General features: G+C 36.5%; 4 protein-coding genes and 1 long non-coding RNA gene across 5 annotated transcripts; 3 read left to right on the top strand and 2 right to left on the bottom strand.

The window, feature by feature from the left end:
* Positions 1-1,568: 1,568 nt before the first annotated feature.
* LOC124178714 (probable ATP-dependent RNA helicase DDX43) lies at positions 1,569-10,747 on the top strand. Its single transcript, XM_046562275.1, has 12 exons — positions 1,569-1,843; positions 6,052-6,149; positions 6,317-6,525; positions 6,794-6,997; positions 7,260-7,490; positions 7,614-7,740; positions 7,849-8,014; positions 8,224-8,466; positions 8,563-8,710; positions 8,949-9,190; positions 9,303-9,465; positions 9,619-10,747. Exons 1-12 carry the CDS (start codon positions 1,839-1,841, stop codon positions 9,754-9,756), a joined length of 1,974 nt encoding a protein of 657 aa, XP_046418231.1. The 5' UTR covers positions 1,569-1,838; the 3' UTR covers positions 9,757-10,747.
* Positions 10,748-12,110: 1,363 nt separating this feature from the next.
* On the bottom strand, positions 12,111-15,912 carry LOC124178712 (N-acetyltransferase ESCO1). Its single transcript, XM_046562273.1, has 5 exons — positions 13,772-15,912; positions 13,480-13,705; positions 13,138-13,311; positions 12,842-13,047; positions 12,111-12,308 (listed from the first exon to the last, which is right to left on the bottom strand). The coding sequence occupies exons 1-5, from the start codon at positions 15,646-15,648 to the stop codon at positions 12,185-12,187; spliced, it is 2,607 nt and encodes an 868-aa protein (XP_046418229.1). The 5' UTR covers positions 15,649-15,912; the 3' UTR covers positions 12,111-12,184.
* Positions 13,576-17,886, top strand: LOC124178722. The gene is made up of 2 exons (XR_006869882.1): positions 13,576-13,697; positions 17,800-17,886. It is a non-coding gene; the product is annotated as an uncharacterized LOC124178722 (long non-coding RNA).
* Positions 16,245-17,886, top strand: LOC124178721 (DNA-directed RNA polymerase III subunit RPC7-like). Its single transcript, XM_046562285.1, has 2 exons — positions 16,245-17,343; positions 17,476-17,886. The coding sequence occupies exon 1, from the start codon at positions 16,558-16,560 to the stop codon at positions 17,227-17,229; it is 672 nt and encodes a 223-aa protein (XP_046418241.1). The 5' UTR covers positions 16,245-16,557; the 3' UTR covers positions 17,230-17,343; positions 17,476-17,886.
* Positions 17,435-20,209, bottom strand: LOC124178717 (endoplasmic reticulum-Golgi intermediate compartment protein 2). Its single transcript, XM_046562278.1, has 5 exons — positions 19,913-20,209; positions 19,362-19,737; positions 18,941-19,191; positions 18,417-18,677; positions 17,435-18,235 (listed from the first exon to the last, which is right to left on the bottom strand). Exons 1-5 carry the CDS (start codon positions 20,019-20,021, stop codon positions 18,042-18,044), a joined length of 1,191 nt encoding a protein of 396 aa, XP_046418234.1. The 5' UTR covers positions 20,022-20,209; the 3' UTR covers positions 17,435-18,041.
* Between the last annotated feature and the right edge of the window lie 140 nt (positions 20,210-20,349).

The following is a 20,349-nucleotide window of genomic DNA, read 5'->3' as shown; positions in this document are numbered from 1 at the left end:
TTCTTGCTTATTGTTGCAGACTTTTATTCTTGCTCCGAATTTCCCCAAGTTCGTAACATTTTGCACAGGTTGATACAACTGAGTCATAGTAGTCCGTTTTCATTTATAGGGAATGTTATTAGTGAGGCGTAATTTTATAAATGAAAAGATTGATGTTCAACGCGCATATAATGCCAAGAACACACGGCTGCTGGAAGCCCTGGAAACGTATAAATTTGGTAGATTACATTTGTAGATGTCATAGCATTTGTTGTAATTATTGTAACGCTCTGAATTACAGATCAATGGCTTATCCTTAACAGCAGCCCCACTTCAAAGATGAGCCTGAGAAGGCGCAAGCTTGCGTTTATGGTTTTTCGTATCACTAGAGGGTCTAGGAACAGTGTGGCAGACACCATATTCAGGAAAAATAAACCGCGTAATTCAAAATATCGCTTTTGGTGGTTTCACATGATGCGGAATTCATACCTTACATTACTAATAGCATATTGCTGTTAGGATGAAAAAAAAAATTATACAATCAAATTAAAGTAATAATTAAAAGCGTACAGCAATAATTCTGAAACGTGTATCCACTTACACATTCAATTACTGCTCTAGGCTCTACATTTCGGCCGATTGAATTCCGTACCATATTAAACCATCTTTATGCGAATGTTTCTTAGTAACCTTTTTCGAAAAATTAATCGAGAGACTTATTTTTCTGCACTTACGTTTAAAATTGTATGAAATGACTAATAAATATTGAATAATAGACATACATATTGTGAATTTTATTGCGAAATATCAAGAGTCTATGTACAGTAAACTATAAATAAATGTATGTACTTGTATGTATTTTGTACTTGATACATATACGTAAAAGTAGATCAAAAGTTAGTAATATATGAATACAAAAATATCAAGAAACAATAAAAATTTGCGTACATTGTAGAAATATGTATAGAAATAATGTTCTGTAAGATTATGATAAAAAATGTAAACAATAAATATACGACTACTTGCATGTATAAAAACTTGTTTTTGTATAAGATCAATTATAAAAAATATTGTAAAATAGTCGACAAAGTGACATTCAATTAATGTTGATCAGAAATAGATTAGTTTAAAAAGAAATACCAAAAAAAAACTAAGTTTTCTTCTGCGAGTGTCCGAGTGAGTTTCAAGTATCACAACCTGAACCGTTCTGAAGCTGGTACGTAATTTGCCTAATATTTTGAAATTCGCGGGATCGTTTTCCTAAAAATGGCGGAGCCAACGAAATAGGTTTTTGAAATTAATTTTCATGAGGCAATTATCGACTCATAACCTACCGTACTTACCGTTAGTGGGTAACACAGACGACGCTTACCGTAGCGAAGCTACACTCATAGACCAGCATCATGTTTACAAATTTCGATAGCATTAATAGTTTGAAAGTCTGCTACCAGATGGTATATCGTCCAGTCAACATCGCAAATATAATTTGCGAATTGATCATTTTTGCATAGCTTTGTGAACACTGTTAACGGTAAAATCCTAGCGTAACTGGACTTTGAACAGTTGAATCAGACGCTGTCTTGCTGCTGCCTTGAAGTCCCAACCCTGTTCAGTCAGTGCTTGGACACTGCTTGGACAAGACGTGTTCCGGAACAAGTGCTACGTAAAGAAGCTTTCTGATCACTTAACTGTAAAATTCCTAGCCTAGCTAGACTTTGAACAGTTGAATCAGACGCTGCCCTGCCGCTGTTCTGAAGTCCTGACGCTCTTCAGTCGCTGTTTGAACACTGCTTGGATAAGACGTGCACAGGGACGAGTGCTACGTAAAGAAGTTCTTACCTTTTGAAGCCACAGTTAAAATGTCGTAAGTACAATAATTTACAGCGCATCTATTCTACAATTACTCAAAACAGTTGAATAATATTCGCAATTTCTTATACAGCGTTATTATGATATATTTGTAAACAATTATTCTAACCTCTTCGGACTTCACCCCGACCGCCCAAGCACCGTTATGCTCACAATTGAACCCAAAATTTACCGTACGACGTTCAGAAAACAATAAGATACGCTGCTATAATTCTATCTTAAGGGGATGCCCTGGTCGATTTCCACGGTGAAATAAATAAATAACTGGCATATATTCTACGGATTTATTATTGCATTTTCGTAGAATCCGTGCCATTTCTTTATTTCTTGCTCAAATGAAAACGTATTGGAGTGTTTTTCTTCAGAATTGCTTATAGAACAGAGTTTTTAAGCCTTTCTTTGTGTTTGAGATACGTCGATTGTGATATTTTGAGGTATAAATGTCAAAGTCGAAGCCAACCAGGACACCCCCTTAACCCTTTGGGAGACAGTGGAAAGTATATTCTTCTCACCTATTTTATTTTATTTTATTTTATTTTTTTATTTTTTTTCCGATGTTTCGGGTCTTTAACGTTTACTAAGGCATTTTTCAGACACTTAGGTTCCTAAATAATGTAACCGTTATGAAAAATTAGGCCAACTGACTTATTTTATTTGATTCTCATAAACATTGAATTAAAAAAAAATCCATCTCTTCGGGAAAAAATCTGCTATGGGCAAACTGATAGAGCTAGAGCTATGAAAATTTTTATCAATGTTTTCTATGTTTAGTACTATGATATATATTTTATGCACATTTATTGACACCCCTGTTTTTTCCAAAAAAATTTTGAATTTTGAATAACCCCAAAACTCTATAACCCAATAAACGTATTTGACAAAGCCATCTCTTACGGTGCGCTGAGTACGTAAATAATATAATTTTACACGAGGCAAATGACGAATGATTCCATGTTCCATCACTAGGTGGCGAATACAAACCCCGATCAAAAATTGACTCTTGAATACTTATAACTAGAGCTATTGTCGCACAGAGCTTTTGGCTTTTCTTAGCGCTTTTCCATTTGAGTGGAAAAATGAGGAAACCTAAAAGAAAAAACAATAACAAAAAAGGGACTAGTTTCTTCCCGTATCCACGTCGTTAGTTTTGGGTCACGCTGAAAGGAAGAATAAGCGCCATATTCCATTTTTTATTTAGGACTTCGAAAATAATAGTCGCTATCTTGGATCCTCCATCTTAAACGTTGCAAATCTCATGTCAGATTCGTAATCAGCGACTCAAACAACCCCCGCATATTAAATTTGGCATAGTCGGTTGATTTTTTATAAGTTCGTGATTTTTTAACATTTTGTCCACCATCTTGGATCCGCCGTCTTGGACCCGCCATCTTGAATTTCGTAAATCTAACCTCAGATTCGTCATCAGCGACCCCAAACCCCGAAAACCCCGTGCGCCACTGACTGATAATTTTTTTTTTTTTTTTAATGTGCCTCTGAAAGGGTTAACCTACATTTGCATATCGGCGTTGTAACTTTACTCAAGAGCATGCACGACGATTCATGCATAATTGCAACACATGAATAATGTTAGCATTAATCGGATTTCGCATACGTGTGCAATATTGAATAGTATAAACATTACCAGTTAAGGTAGTACCGTGATAGCAGCAGTCCTCAACTTCCAGAGAAATATCCCCTGTATAAAACATTATAACTAAAGTAAAAAGTAGTTGAGATACAGTACACCTTTGCGCCTCCTCTCACATGCGCAGAAGTATAAAAATTTTCCCATTGCGTCTTTTGTCTGACTTGGCAACGTTGCATTCTAACTCAGTATCTCTTGCCCGTCAAGCATGTGTTGTAGAGAAATGTATAATGGGCTATTCCGCGTCAACCGGATCAGTCATCTCTCAGATATTTTTTTAATTTGGCATGTGGATTGTGTGTGAGGAGTTAGATTTTTGTGCCAAAGCGCGAATCTCATAATGCAAAATTCGATTTTTTATTAACAATAACAAATTAGACTCCCATTTTTTTCAAAAATTCATAACTTTCCCAAAAAATTAGATACAATATATTTTTTTTTTTCAAATTACGCGGAAAGCTCCATAGAATTTAAAAAAAAATACTAAATGGTAAAAACAAGTTGTTATCAATTGTTTATTTAACATTTAATTTTTAAAAAATTTTTAAACAGTGACTGACACGATCAAAAAATTTTTTTTAAATTCTGACATGTTCCTTGAACTATACTACAATCTGCGAATTAATTCCAGAGGGGTGTTTTTCTTCGTTTTTGAGTAAAAAATCATTAAAGGTGTCGATGCGCATGAAATTGCAGCGCGCCGAGTCTCTACGTAATGGCGGGCGGCCGGTTGCCGTCCACCGCTACCCCGCGGTGGCGTCGCAGCGTTAGTTTAGAGTCATTTTCACGATGTAGGACATGATTGAAGAATCTGAAAAAAATACCGTACCTTCACAAGGCCTGCTCAAAGCGATAAGTGAAGTTTCAGGAATGTGTTTTTCACCGTTTTTTTATTACAGAGATTCAAAATAACGGTTACACACCATGAGAGTGCACATAAATCATAATAATTACATAACTTGCTACTTATTTTAAAATAAAAACACATTCTTGAAACTTCACTTATCGCTTTGAACAAGCCTTGTGAAGGTACAGTATTTTTTTCAGATTCTTTAATCATGTCCTACATCGTGAAAATGACTCTAAAATAACGCTGCGACGCCACCGCGGGGTAGCGGTGGACGGCAACCGGCCGCCCGCCATTACGTAGAGACTCGGCGCGCTGCAATTTCATGCGCATCGACACCTTTAATGATTTTTTACTCAAAAACGAAGAAAAACACCCCTCTGGAATTAATTCACAGATTGTAGTATAGTTCAAGGAACATGTCAGAATTTTAAAAAAATTTTTTGATCTTGTCAGTCACTGTTTTAAAAATCTTTGAAAAATTAATTGTCAAATAAACAATTGATAACAACTTTTTTTTACCATTTCATATTTTTTTTTAAATTCTATGAAGCTTTCCGCGTAATTTGAAAAAAAAAAATATATTGTATCTAATTTTTTGGGAAAGTTATGAATTTTTGAAAAAAATGGGAGTCTAATTTGTTATTGTTAATAAAAAATCGAATTTTGCATTATGAGATTCGCGCTTTGGCACAAAAATCTAACTCCCCCTACACAATACACATGCCAAATTAAAAAAATATCTGAGAGATGACTGATCCGGTTGACGCGGAATAGCCCGTATTGTTATGAAATCAATTTGAGGTTAGTTATAATTGGAGACTGAAAATAATACACAATGACTTCGCGATTAAGAAACGGCAGATTTGTCCAAAAAAGGACTGCTGTACCGTAACCTATATCCGCAAAGTTCTGACATTTATTTCAATTCGTTGGGCCTTTATGGCATTCTAAACTTCCTGCGTAGGGCAACGTTGCCAAGTCACTATTTCTCACGGGTCAGGTTATGAGAGAAAGTTTGAAAATCATTAAAAGCAACAAACTTTAAGAATTATTTACAAAAAAATGAATACTGCTTGTTTGTGTTTTTTTTTGAAAAAAATTACTTGTTATATCCTCCATTAATAATTCTCAGTTTTTAAAAAAAATTCTAAGAAAAGTATGGCTGTTATTAAATAAAATGCTCACTCTAACTACGGTCGGGATAGGGAATACATATAAATTGTACGACTTTTGATCGCTAATATTGCAAAATTTAGTACCGCAAGGTCTATTAAAAAAAATTCCTACGTATAAAGGATACTTCAAATTATGTGTATTCAAAAATTGAAAGATATTGTAAGAAAAGTGATTCATCACGGTACTACCTTAATAATGGAAAGCAGAATATCATATATTCCAACTCGAGTTGGAAAGATATTATTCATTGAATACTTATTGTTTGTATAAACTGACTTATTGATTATTTTGTATTTTCAATTCTGATATTTAATTCATTATTATGCAGTTGATAATTAAAATTTAATAGTGCACACAATTACTTATTACATTATAATCAAAATTTCATGCAAAATTTGTAATTTTCTGCTTGATAAATAACTAGAATAATGAATAAACAAGTGCGTTATGTAGCAATCAACTATATATATTGTTTACCCTTCATATTATCAAACGGTTTTAACCAATTTCATCAAATGAATCCAATTTACAGAGCCCTCGATGAGTGGAACAGCAATGAGCAGAGTAATACGGAGAATATACGTACGCAGAATTATGTACGAGATGGAAGCGGACCCTCCACAAGCCATGGTGACTGAGGAAAAAATAATCCTATAAATCTTAAAATCTTAAAAATAGATTATTAGAGTAATCTGCAGTACTCGATTACACAATTGAAACGAGCGAAATTAATGGTTGATACATTTTACTACATTTAGTATCCAAGTGAACGGACTTATATGATAATTTTAATATAGATAATGGAACCTGGAGAAATAACAATGGTGCTCGACCTAAGGGAAACCGTGGAAGGGATCGCGGACCTAAAACAGAATGGAAGAATAAAAACACTACAAAATCTCGAGGACTTGAGATATTGATAGATTCCACAAAAGTTGGCAAACTTATTGGCAGAGGAGGTTGCAAAATTAAGGAGTTGCAAGACCAGAGTGGTACTAAGATAAATGTACGTATCTACTAGTTTAAATAATTGATGCTTTAGTTCTGGCAAGTTTTTTATACACAACTCGGAGAAACATGAGTTCAACTTCATAGTCGTTGCAGCGGATTAATTGACAATTGGCCAACTAAATTAAACCAATGTTTTATTACTGCTTCCATTTCTTAGTTTTGCAATTCATATTTTAATTCATTTTAAAGCGCATCAACTGCATTACGTGATTAAACTTCTCCAGTTTTACCTCATGTTACTTTCCCTTGATATTTCTACATAGGTTGGTAAACCAGTGGACTATATAAATACACCAGTGACTTTGATTGGCTCTCCGGAAGCACAAGAAAAGGCTAAAGCATTGATTGATGAATTATTAACTGACAAACCACCGCCATCACTGCCACCAAAAGTTAGTTCTCATTCCAACGCTGACAATAATGATGAATTTTTAAACTTCGACTGGTCCAAAGCCAGTAGAGACTACGTAAGTATTTTTTGTCAAAACACTGTACTGTATAATAGATGATTGAACTGATTTTGCCATGTTATGCTGGTACAAAGCCACTTGCCCAAACACGTTGCCACTTTGCGGTAGTTTATTTTATGTGAACTTTTTTCCAACCAAAACTTGATATTCAATCTAGTATCACAGAAAATCAATGCTTGAGTTGTGCTTGTTTCTGTATAAAGAAAGGGATACATCGCATGTACTTTTTAATATCCAACTTCTCATTTCCTACCATCAGGAGGAGTTCCGCAAAGAAAAATGGGCTAAATGTCCACCGCTCATTAAAAATTTCTACCACGAAGACCCAGTCGTGGCAAATATGTCAAAAGGGAAAGCGTCTTATATTCGGAAAATAAACAACAACATTTCCGTTAGTAAAGTTTTTGAAGATATTGACGAAAATGGTCAGGAAGGCAGTGATGACCTAACAATACCAAATCCCATCGAAACATTCGAACAAGCATTTCAGGTTTGAGTCATACTTTGATCACTCATACATTTTTCAGTAAATGTCGATTTATAGTTTTCCGAAAATTTTTCACTTGTCATTTCATTTAGTATAGACATTTTTTGTAATGTCTCATCGTTTCAGGATTACCCAGAAATCTTGGAAGAGATACGAAGGCAAGGATTTGTAAAACCAAGTCCCATACAATGTCAAGCATGGCCTATCCTTTTAAGTGGCAAGGATCTTATAGGAATTGCTCAGACTGGCACAGGTATGTAACTGTTAGGTACACTATTTGAAACTTGGAGTTTATTGCTGATATTGTGTTGAACTCACTGGATATCACGATAACGAAATAAATGATTTTATTTCATTTTAGGTAAAACACTTGCGTTTTTATTGCCAGCGCTAATACACATCGAGGGACAGACTGTTCCACGATTAGAACGCAGTGGACCGAACATTCTTATAATTGCTCCAACAAGAGAATTAGCTCTGCAAATTGAGCAAGAAGTGCGAAAGTACGAATATCGGGGAATAAAGGCGTACGTGCCAATTCGTTATTTCTTTCAATTTCTTATTGTCCGTTATGCAACCAGCTTACTCCATACTTTAGACAAGATAAACAAGAGAATAATCCTGCTATTTGCGAAATATTATACGACGCAAACATTCTCGACTTACTCGTAATGTCTAGGAATGAGAAAGGTGACAATATCTGTCAATTGATTATTACAAAATTCTTTGATTGCAGAGTGTGTGTGTACGGAGGTGGATGTCGGAAGGATCAGGTCGATACAATAGTTCGTGGAGTTGAAATAATTATCGCAACACCTGGAAGATTAAATGACTTGGTGCACTCTGGGCATGTGGATGTAGCATCCATCACTTATCTCGTACTTGATGAAGCTGACCGCATGCTTGACTTAGGCTTTGAACCGCAAATTAGAAAAGTTCTGTTAGACATCCGTCCTGATCGTCAAACTATTATGACTAGGTAAGGTTTTTCTCTTTGTCACTTGAAATTCCTATAATCATCAAGCATGTTTTTACACTGACTTATCCGTAATTTATTGTACTTATATTTTGATAGTGCAACTTGGCCACTTGGAGTCAGACGCCTTGCCCAATCTTACATGAAAAACCCGCTCCAAGTTTGTGTTGGATCGCTAGATTTAGCAGCTGTGCATTCTGTAATGCAAACGGTTCTTGTAGTAGACGAGAGCGAGAAACCAGAAATGGTGGGTACAGTATTTCGTCGAAATTTTTCCGACTTATTAAAAAAAATTATTCAAATTTGGGGGTAGATCTTAGTAATCTTACCCTTTCATTGTTTGACTAAACAAACATTGTGAAACAAAAACTTCGAAGATACACACTAGATCGTACGAATGTATTGAACTCAGATCTACTTGTTCTGTAATGCTTCGTGATATTATACAATGTGAACAGACTCAATGTTGAAACATTTTTCCACAGTTAAATGATTTTTTCCTCAATATGGGCCCTGAGGACAAAGTAATTGTTTTTATCGGGAAGAAGTGTCGTGTTGATGATTTAGCTAGTGATTTGGCACTGCAAGGTATCCTCAGTCAAAGTATACATGGTGGCCGTGAGCAGTGCGATAGAGAGCAGGCGCTTGATGATATCAAATCCGGCGAGGTTCGAATTCTACTTGCGACTGACGTTGCCAGCCGTGGTATAGACATCGACGACATAACGTAAGAAACATTTATTTTTTTTCATTCATGTATTACAGAGGTTGAAGATGGAGAATGATTAACTATTTTTTAACTGTTTATTTACCCAATTATTTTGCTTATACTTTGACAGGCACGTATTCAACTATGATTTTCCACGCGATATAGAGGAATATGTTCATAGAGTCGGTAGGACTGGAAGGGCAGGGAAAACAGGACAAAGTATTACTTTAATGACCCGAAGTGATTGGTCACACGCTAAAAAACTTATTGAAATCCTTGAGGAAGCTAATCAGGTAATTGAATAATGATTGATGCCACACATACATAATATATACAGTGAAATGCCTCGGCAGAAGTGACCGTCAAGTAGTACTCGAATAAAAAATTGACGTGAACATTCCTTAGAACTGATAGAGTAGTTATCTTGATTGATTTTTATTCTTCAGGATGTACCTGATGAAGTGCAGAGAATGGCTAAGCGGCACTTCGCATGGAAAGAAAGACGGGCACAGGAGAAGCAGCGTGAGCGCTCCGATGCTGGTAGTAGTCGCAGCGGTGGGGGCAGACGTAACGGCGGTCAATGAAGATCGGGCACAGGACGCGAAAATAGCAGAGGTGGATTTGACGGTAACAGACGAGGCGGGAACAAAAGTTAAGAAAATCAATGGTAGAATTACCCGCCTTTTTTCCTACCGTTTCTTGAAAGACCGCAGAGTCGAAGCTTCAATGCGGTGTGTTTGCAGTGTTGCATGTATATAAGAATAAAAGTATGATCTGAGTGCGTACATAACACACGTGCATTCGTTCGCTTGGAATTTTTCTATTTTTGATAAAATTCAGTATATAAGAAACGGGAAATTATTACCTATATCGAGGAAAATTTCTTCATTACAGTATTACCTTATATTTGACTAAATGTTTATTTCTCATGATCTCTTTTTACTATTAATTGTTAATTATATTAGCTTTTTCCCTTTGTAATAACTTCAAACTGCTTAATCGCAGGGCATATGCTTTTGCGCACTTTAATTCGATCTGATCGCTGGTTCGATGTGGCTTAAAGAACTTAGCATAAAGGTTTAGTAAAAGTCTTGTAAAGTGTACTGTGATTCAGATATTTCTCGCCTTGGCAATGTTACTTTTATACCATTGTTACTAGAATTGTCATTTGTATTCATTATTGACGGCCAGAAACAGAAATTGCCAATTTGTTGGCACATACTTTTATTACAGACTTATGTGAATCAGTGCCGGAAACCCTGAATATCTATTGGTATTAGTACGCCGTAATTTTATACAGCGAAAAAAATGTATGGCCATACAATTACAATGAATACATGTATTTATGACTGGCTTTAGTCACATATAGTTGAAGATGTTCCTAAATATGTTAAAAACTAACACGTTCCTACAGATCTCTTGAAAGATTTTGAATTTATCCTAGATCTAAGGCGTATAAATAGTATTTAATGCACCCTAGAATACAAAATATCATAGGAAAATGCATACCTGATTTTGTACTGTATTATTTACGTTTTATATTTTCCATATTCAAAATACATTGATATAATACGATTGAGTTCGTTCAGTTTCATAACCCATCATTCATCAAGACAAGATATAAATAAAAATATCGATGCGGCCATCAGCGCCGGCAACTCATCGCCGCGGAGGGCGTGGAGTTTTTGACGTGGCTAGAAAGGGGCTGGGGGGGGCAAAAATCAGAATCTTCAATTACGCTAATATTAATATATTGGCGCGACGACAAATCACTCAATATTTAAAAATCCATAAAAAATATGAAAATCAATGAATTCATAAAATGAAATGTATTTTTTATTCAGAATTAATTTATATATAAACTTGGAGGTTTAGATTTTTTTGAATCTTTTTTTAATCAATTTTTACAATGGTTTTAAATATTAGAAATTAACCAGTGGTTTTTTTATACTTATAACCGTAGCAGTAATTGTTATAAAAATTGATGGAAAAAAGATTTAAAAAAATCTAAATCTCCAAGCTTCTAGATAAATGAATTCTGAAGAAATAGTACGCCTCATTTTTTGCACTGAGAAAAGAAAATGTGTTGAATTGACAAATATTTAGTTGAATACGTCCAAATAAATATGTTTTTTATATTGTCTAAAATGTTGTCATTCCAACAGTATATTTGCTTCGGTCCGAAAATATACTGTTAAGATGACAAAATTGTAGTCAATATAAAATAAAAAAATCCATTTGGACATATTCAAATAAATATCCACTAAAAAATCGTGTTTTCAGTTTTTCGAAATTTTTAAATTCATTCAAACCGCAAGCGAGGCACCGTTTCGACGTCTCAATTTTTTACCGTTTTTGGCGGTTAAACAATTTTGTCACCCCCTACAGCATCAGATTTCAAAATTTCATCAAGATATGTTTATTGGAATAATGTAACGCGTCTACACTGAAAATTGCTAGCTGTAGGAAATTTTTTTAGGCTCTTGAAAATCGAGCCCTGTTTGACTGGCCTAAGTATAGTAGGTGTAGGAATTGGAACTCGAATATACTTGACATAAATGCATATCGCATTTTGATTTTTAATTATACGAAATAAGTATCACGTGTGATACTGGATTATGTATTTTTCTAAAAGAAAAAAAAAGAAAAAATTCGCTACGTTGAGGGTGTGGAATTTCCACATGGTGCAAGATCTAGGTGCGGAGTTTCGCCACACCATCCCCACCAAAGTTGCCAGCGCCGACGGCCATTATAGATTCCGTAAGTACGCACGTGAGTTCTATCCTTAGAGCAGTTCTATCTCGCAACTTTGCTTGTAAATAGTTACAGCAGGCAAGACATCTCAAATACCGTGCTCAGAAGTTGAAAATAAAATACAGCCATAGGTTAATATTATTTATTTATTTATTTATATTCTGTGTCAACAATACCAAATTGTTAAAATTTCAAATAATATTACAGTGACATTGAAATAATTTAAATATAATTATATGGGTTGATGCAAGCGAAAATTTAATTATATACTTTGAAACATTTAGTACTGGTGTACTTCTCTGCAAAAGCTTTGCCTCCTGGGGTTGGTATTGAGAAAGCGATGTCATCCATGGATAGGACATACCCAAAATAGAAGTTGGCCCTGTAAATATAATAAATCCGATAACAATGTAAAATGTCAACAGCATAACTGTCACCAGTAAGGTAAGTGTACTAGTTATAGACACCTTTAGACCCAATTACTGGCCCTTTTATTTCACAAAATTATAAATTTACGGCACCAATTGTGAATTTCTCGATGACTAAAATCAATTGCTAAAGGGTTAGACACTACAAATTCATTTTCTTGTAATTTTAGAACTAAGGATCAACCAGATACAACCAAAAAAGGTAAATAATTGGGACAGGGTCAGTAACTGGTACACTTACCTTATTTCTAAATTATGACACCAGTAAAAAGTGCGTAATATGCACGCTATTAATCGAAAAAGTTTAACTGCCTTTTTCGGAGTTTTTCTCTTAGACTGCCATAACAGAAGCCACCATAATGGTTATTGAGATATCTGAACCGAGAAGTTTTTTTTCCACTGATTTAATTTTCAACCAACAGGTGTGTAACAATTCCTCCTGACATCTAATTCTTCAAGTGCATATGATAATTAAGTGAGAGCTCACCTTAGAACATCCACTAACTTTGTTGCGATTCCCTGTTTCCGATAGCTAGCAGCTGTCCATACCACTTTAATACCGCACTTAATAGAAGAGCTCTGCAAACTGCAGCAATCAATATTTTGTAAATCGGGAATTAAGCGATAACCCGTCGTCACATATTCAGCAACTAACACACCCAGGATCTCTTTTTCTCTAATATACAGGTATATCTGTAACATGAGAATCGAATTGAGGATGTTAGTAAACTCTCTAGAACTATAAAAAATAATTTTATGAGAAAATGCCAGTAATCGATTTACCTTGTCATTATGGTAGTCAGAAAGTTTCGAATCTGCCAACCCCAAATCCCTGTCAATAACTGCTAAAATCTCTGATACTTTCTTCCAGCAATACTTAGGAGCTGAGGCCTCAACCAAGATAATTCTACTAGAGGTATAACTGTCGGTAGTCACTACTCGTTCGTGCTTCCAACCCTGCAATATTAGTGAAATTTATCAAATTGTCTTTATTTGAAATTCAGTTGTTTATAAAAATATTGCTTCATTTGTATTCTTTTTTAGCTGTGCATGTGTATTCCTTCCCAAAGTACAGTTGAATAATAATTATTATTTCACAACAATAGGATTGCAGGACATACTTACGGGGAATTTCAATATCTTCATACTGTCGTGATAATTTTGATGAGAAGTTTCATCACTGGGATCTCCTATTTGATAAACGACCCTACATTCAGGGCACTGAGTTGCACCAAACTGCTTCTGGCCAACATCGAGTTGATATTGACGGTCATCTTGGGCACCATTTTTGACAGATAATTGCCAGCCTGCAGGTCTCTTGGTGCCACGAGTAACATTTTTGGGTGAGTCTCTGTCGGATAAAAATAAAAAGAGAAGTTTTACAAGATGCTTGGAAAAATATAACTCATTTACTTACATCAGGCTTTTGGTCCTTGCAAAGTCCTTGTTAAACAAAGGATACAACTTTGTTCCTTTGTTTTGATTAGAGTTATCAAGATTGCTAGAAACCTGATCAAGGTTAGCGGTAGGGCCATATGCATCCTTTATGTTCATTACCGATGTCATGCTAGTGAGTTCACTGGCAGGAGACATGGACATGCCATTCAGCATGATTGAAGACTTTAATGGCGATATTGCGTATTTTTGTGTGCTTATTAAGGGCTCCATTGTGTCATATTCATCATCCGCCCAATCATCTTCCAATACCTTCAAAATGTTATCAACACTTGTCTTATCTATAGGCACTCCGAAGCTAGGATCGTCGACTGTTAGATCATTGGCATCTAATGATAAATCAGAGATTCTGGCTTTTTTGTGGGGATTTTGCCTTTTCATAAATCGATGTGATTCTAGCTTTACTTTACCATGTGAGACCTGTAATTTTATCGAATCATTAACCGTGACAGTAGCCAGAGACTTTCTTGATACAGTTCTATTGGTCTTGAAGAACTTCTTTGCAGTATCAATTTCAGGGGATGCTGCCAACTCTCTTGATTGAGGCATGGCGCATTTCTCCACAGAATGTTCATCATGGATATTCGACAAAGTGTTATCCATACTTTGCGTGATATTTCTAACATTAGACTCAGCAAAAGACGTCTCAGTAGAAGTGGCAATGGGAGAAACATCGTTAACATTTTCTTTCTTAAACCCATCAGCGAGTGAGATATGTTTTTTGACTTTTGGCTTCCTTATTCTATGACCAATCCCGGCATTGATCTCACCATACTTATGTCTTTTGCTTGATCTCCCTCGACTGCTTCTATTAGGTAGACTGCGCCTTTTTTGCCCATGACGAACTTCACTTTGTTCAATGTTTATCGGGGAGTCTTGTTTTGGTAAAACTTGGGGTGGTGAAGAGCTGTAGAACACCTTTGTGCTCACTTTAAAGTCTTGATGCCTTTCTTGGAAGAGCGCAGCCCTGGCCTTGGGAGCGGAAGTACATTCGTCAGTCTTGAATAATTTTGCTGAAGTTTGTATAATTACATCACGGGCAGTTCTTTTCAATATATTTTCTTTGCCATCTATTGGCGAAGAGTTTTGTGCTGTCGCAGCAAGGCTATTCAGAGACTTTCTGTGATGTAAGCGGGGCAGTGCAGCCTCTTTGCTAACCGAACCCAGAGGTGTAATCAGCCTTCTCATAGGGCTATCGTCCTTATAAGGTGTTTCGGCAACAATGCTGGAATCAAGTATTTGTACATTCTGAATTTCCTTGCCGAAACTCTTTCTCTTGGGAGTTTCAGTTATAGACTCGTTCCAAGCTGAACTCTTACCAGAGCGTTTGGGAGATGTCGGCGGAGTTTCTTCAACTATTTCATTCTCGTCACTGATGGGAATCACTGGTTCTGGCAAAACTGGACAAGTTTTGCGACGTTGAGAATATCTCGCCGATCGGGTCAACGTTTTAAGGACACTGAAAGGAGACGACGGTACCACATTGGCTTCGTCGTTGCCCATGTTTAGCGTCCCCATTTCCCACAGATTAGAGTCCAAGGAACCAAGATATACCAAGGCCGCTGCGGTGGATCCAACCACCGGAGAAGTAAGCGATTTACCAGGCGAATTGGTCGCGCTACTTGGTGTAGCATCACTCAGTGCCAAGGGAGACATCGGGCCAAGGTCTGATTCATCCCCGGAGTTTCCTCCACTAGGACTCGCTGTTTGGCTGTCCCGGAACAGGGTTCGCTTGGTCGAACTAGTTCCCGAAGTGAAGAGCCGCTTCTGGACTCGTCGAGGTGTATTATTAAAGACTTCCCCGAGCCCGACGGAGCTGCCGTCGCCGCCCGCGGACATTCTCGTATCACCAAGATCCCGTCAAAAAAACAGAGGCTGATGCAGATGTACAGGTTACCAAAATACTGCTCCGGTCTTTTCGACACGACGCAAATCAGTCAATGGCCGATATACGGACGGCACTAGTTATTCAGAAAAGTCAGGTCTGCGTTTATTAAAACTTCATTCGACTCTCGTTCTCAATGAAAATGATAAAAGTTGCAGGTGTGCAAAATACTGTTGAGTCGCCGTTGATCGCCGCTAATCCCGCCTATCCGGGCCCGCTCAAAGTTGAGAGTGGTACCAACGTAACGTATTGCCAACCCGCTGTTTGAATTCACCACACTACACACGAATAGTGCAAATGCAATATTTGTAAACTATAAGGCCTTGAGTCCACAATTTAAGAACGAACCGAAATTCAAGCAAATTCTTACTAATGAAACATCAATGAAACATTTTCTGCGACCTTCTTCTTTATTTTAGAAACATGTGTGCAGAAATTATTGTAATTGCCGTAGTCAGCTGCGTACTGCGCATGCGCCATTACAGAGAGAAAAGAAGTCCCGTTAGATCTTCTTTCTCTTTTCAGTGGCAGGCTAACTTTACCTTACTTCATGGCTAACTCGATTTGACAATGAAACGCATACTGCAATATACGTATCTAATCAAGGCATTCTTACGCCGATGAAGCTACCCATAGACACTATTTTCATGGTGCACTCTGGGACTGTGATAATATTTACATCAGTTGAAACCGTTGACGGTTTAAGGTTAAAGAGTTCGTTGCCTTTCCTTCGACGTAAGAATGAAAGAAGAAAAAGAACTCTGACTTTACAGACTCGAATGATGATAGACTGCTAATTTGTTCAGCGATAATCGCTTGCATTAATAAATCGCTCAACCGTTATTTCTATTCACTGCCACGATATGGCAAATCGTGGAAGAGGTAGAGGCAAGGTCTCAATGTCTATAAATGTCGAACAATTAGGGTTCGGCAGAGGAGAGGCGCTACCGGGTCCAGTTCTGCAACCACCACCGAAGTACCCTCCTTTGGATTATAAGCCAACTCCTTTCACAATAACAGACCAGGATAACTATATGCTGGAAATAAAAAGAGATTATGCAGAGTTTCTCCGAGATACTCCAAGCTACGTACAACCGATTGTCGTTAATAAGGACATTGAGCGTTATTCGGATTGGTTTCAGGACATGATGAATGACCAGACTAGTTATGAGGAACAATACGACTGGACTGTGATGCCAGGTGAATTAAAACCCAGGAATAGTAGCCATAAGCGCCGTCAAGATTCAATTGTTAAAGAGCCGGCTAAGAAGAAGAGAGATATTGATGTCGAGGTGAGGTTGAAGGAACTTGAGAGAAAGGAAAGTAGTCAACGAAGTGACGTCGATGACAATGGAAAAGAAGGAGATGGGGATAACGAAGATGATGAAAAAGAGCTAGAAGAACGTCCCGAGGAGGAAGAGGAAGAATTAGATGAAGAGATGGATGATGGAACTGACTACGTCAATAGCTATTTCGACAATGGAGAAGCCTTTGATGACGAAGATGACAATTTAGATGACGGTCCTGTATATTGACATAGTGAACGGGTTACAGTATTTACAGTCAATACCAAACAAATTTTTGTTAAGATCAGCGTTTTTCACGAGTTGTGGCGTAAACCAAACTAAAGTACCTTTACTGGAAATTGTGTACGTTTGTAATTATAATTCCTAATTCATATTTCGTGATTATAATCATTCAATGTAATTGGGTTATAGAGCTACTAGATGAATGAAAATATATTTTTATTGAGACTTTTATTCTTCACTTTTTCTTTACAGGTTCATATTTACACAATATAAAATTTTGTTGATGAGCTTGGAAGTACAACTGTTTTCCAAAATTACCAAATCGATTTAACAACTCACACGTATTGAATTGGTAATTATGAGGTTTTACATCCTGGTCCGCGTCATGTGCGAATATGCGAATGATTCATAAGGTCCCTAAGGCTGACTATTTTCACGAGTCTTTCATCACATTCAAAATTACGTAAAATAAACTAATGGTACTCATCCCTGGATCAATTTCAAATACATCTGAATAATATGTAAGTAGATTGTTTAAGTGATTCGTTATTGTTATCAATGTTTTGATTGCCACAGATGAATAATCCTAGAGATGATATGAAGATTGTACAGTAAGAACGGCACTTTAACTGCATGAATCCACTTATGAATTGGGAATCGAATTGAAGTTTCGAAAAAAGAGTGTAACTGTACACTCATCAATGTATGCCAAGCAGAGAAATGCTCTGCATGCACTTCTGGAAATTGTCACCTGTTGAATACTTGTGAACAAGTCCTTACACTTAAGATAGGAACAATGTTGTTTCCATACGGAAAAATTATTTCTTTGAATTAAGTTCAATATTTAAAATCGGCGGGGACGCTGCTGTGAGCAAATCCACAGAACTTGGAGTTTCGTTTTGGACAACTGGTGACGAAACAACTAGTTTTTCTTCATTTCGAGGATCTTGATTCTTGAGAAATTGGCACGTGATCAAATACCAGAATACCTGTACTAAATTGTTCAACAGCCCTGTAAGAGAATGAAATTAAAGCTTACCTGAATTATTTACAAGTTTGTATAATTGTTGATAATTACTAATGCAGAGATAAAACTGACGTCTGCACTTGACTAACAATAAGTGTGCCTGATGAGATTACACCTCATGTACAATGGATTTTCTTAATATTAAAAGACATTCGGGGATACTCACCATTAGTAACAAAGATACCACCAACAAGAGCGCAAAGTTTAACTAGGAATCGAAATACTGAATCTCTTTGTTGTGTAACTTTAACTTTCAAAGCACTCATATCATACTTGAAGAAAATTCCAGGAATGCCATGTGAGCCTTTGTGATGATCAATGGGCCGCTGGTGGTCTTTTACACTGTACTGATAAGTCTTGTACGACCGCAATAAATTCCTGACATCTGTGGGAACTACCTCCACAAAGTACTGGTATAACATCATACCTGGAAATGATATAATAAAAGGTTAATTTATTTGCTTTCATAACAAAATGCTGCGCTGACAGCAGATATATAAAAATTATGTTCTACATTTCAAAACACTGAGGATTATATAATGTGATAACAAAAAAAAAAAAAATTAGTTTAAAATTAATGACAAATTTATCGTTCTTTACTAAATTATTGAATATGTTATTGAAAATAAAAACAAAACATGATATTTTTGCGTTGAATAAATTATAATCGTATTAGACGAAAGAACTCACTATGGTCGCTTATTTTTTCATCTCCTTCAAGTGGATGTATAACACCAGGACTTGGTTCACCGAAGGAAAACCTGTTGATTCTATGTGTAAAGTTGTAATCACGTTCGGTCATAAAAGCAGATATGTGAATATGTCCTCTAGGGAGTGACAATGATTTTCCTGCAGTGATATGAAAATTACCAGCGACCTTATTTACGTCTAAACTGCCATATATGCGGCAAGCATCTGGAGTGTGATTAGGGTAATTTTTTCTGAAATAAAAATGTAGAATTTGTTATGCGTGGTCTTCTTGACAAAATACATTTCAACTTGACGCTATTTACCGCTTTGGACTGTCATGAGATTGAAACTAGATTGCACATTTTTAATGATGTAAGAAAATTGTAATTAGATGCAGAAATCAGGAAATGGAAGTTTGTACCGTTTTGGCATATCACTTAGCAGTGACAACTGATTAGACTTCCACAGAAGCTCGTGGACAGCATGGTACTCTTCTCTTAGGTATGAATTCATGTATTTGAGAGAATCGAAATGGTTCCGTTGTTCAGGCGTCAGTTCCCACCACGTGTCCTCCTCTTCTAATGTTCCAAATCCCATCAAATTTTGATTAGTAGAATCTAGTATGTCGGCGCCCACGCGACTGCATGGCATTGCTACTGTTATGTCAATATTGACTTTTAGTTTAGCATCTATGAAGTCATTGTCAGGTTCGAATTTAAACTGCAGGCGAGTATCGAGAAAATATTGCGTCTCTGCTATCACCAAGTAAGCTATGACGCAGAAACTCAACACTGAAACTAAAGAATGATTTTGTTATTTGAATGCACCTAGCGAATGCCTAAAATGAAACGCTGTATTGACTTGAGCTAACATTATGTTCCACTAGACACAAAATCATATGAATTTATTGGACAGAAAAGTTTGTAAGCATCATAAACAAACTATAGACATTATAAACGCTGGTTTACTTACATGTACCACCAACAGCAGATTGTTTAATATATGTGTCAGGTACTTTGGGAAAACCATCCAGTTCCTTGACGGCTTTCAAGTTGATTTTCCTTCTTCTTAATATTGCCATTTTCGCCAGGAATGGTCCCAAATAAAATCACATTCATACACAATAACTTCGTAATAAGGAAGCCCTAATATGACATCCTTCAATGGGTAATATTGCTATTCAAATTAGTCATACTTGAAGTTGGAGGTTATGCGCCAATCGTGGCAGACTGGCTGTTGCAGCTGGCAACCTGTCAGTGGTGTCTGTGGAAATTGAGCGAGAAAACCAGCGGCGGGTAATTTGAATATTTAAAACAGAAACTTCAACATTCTGGAAAAAGGAAATATGCAACGAAATGTATCGAATTATTTCAATTCAGTGATAAATTCGGTTTATCGGCGTAGAGTAG

The sequence above is a fragment of the Neodiprion fabricii genome, chromosome 3, assembly GCF_021155785.1.
Source record: "Neodiprion fabricii isolate iyNeoFabr1 chromosome 3, iyNeoFabr1.1, whole genome shotgun sequence".
Lineage (NCBI taxonomy): Eukaryota > Metazoa > Arthropoda > Insecta > Hymenoptera > Diprionidae > Neodiprion > Neodiprion fabricii.
This window is presented reverse-complemented; position numbering and strand designations above follow the sequence as displayed.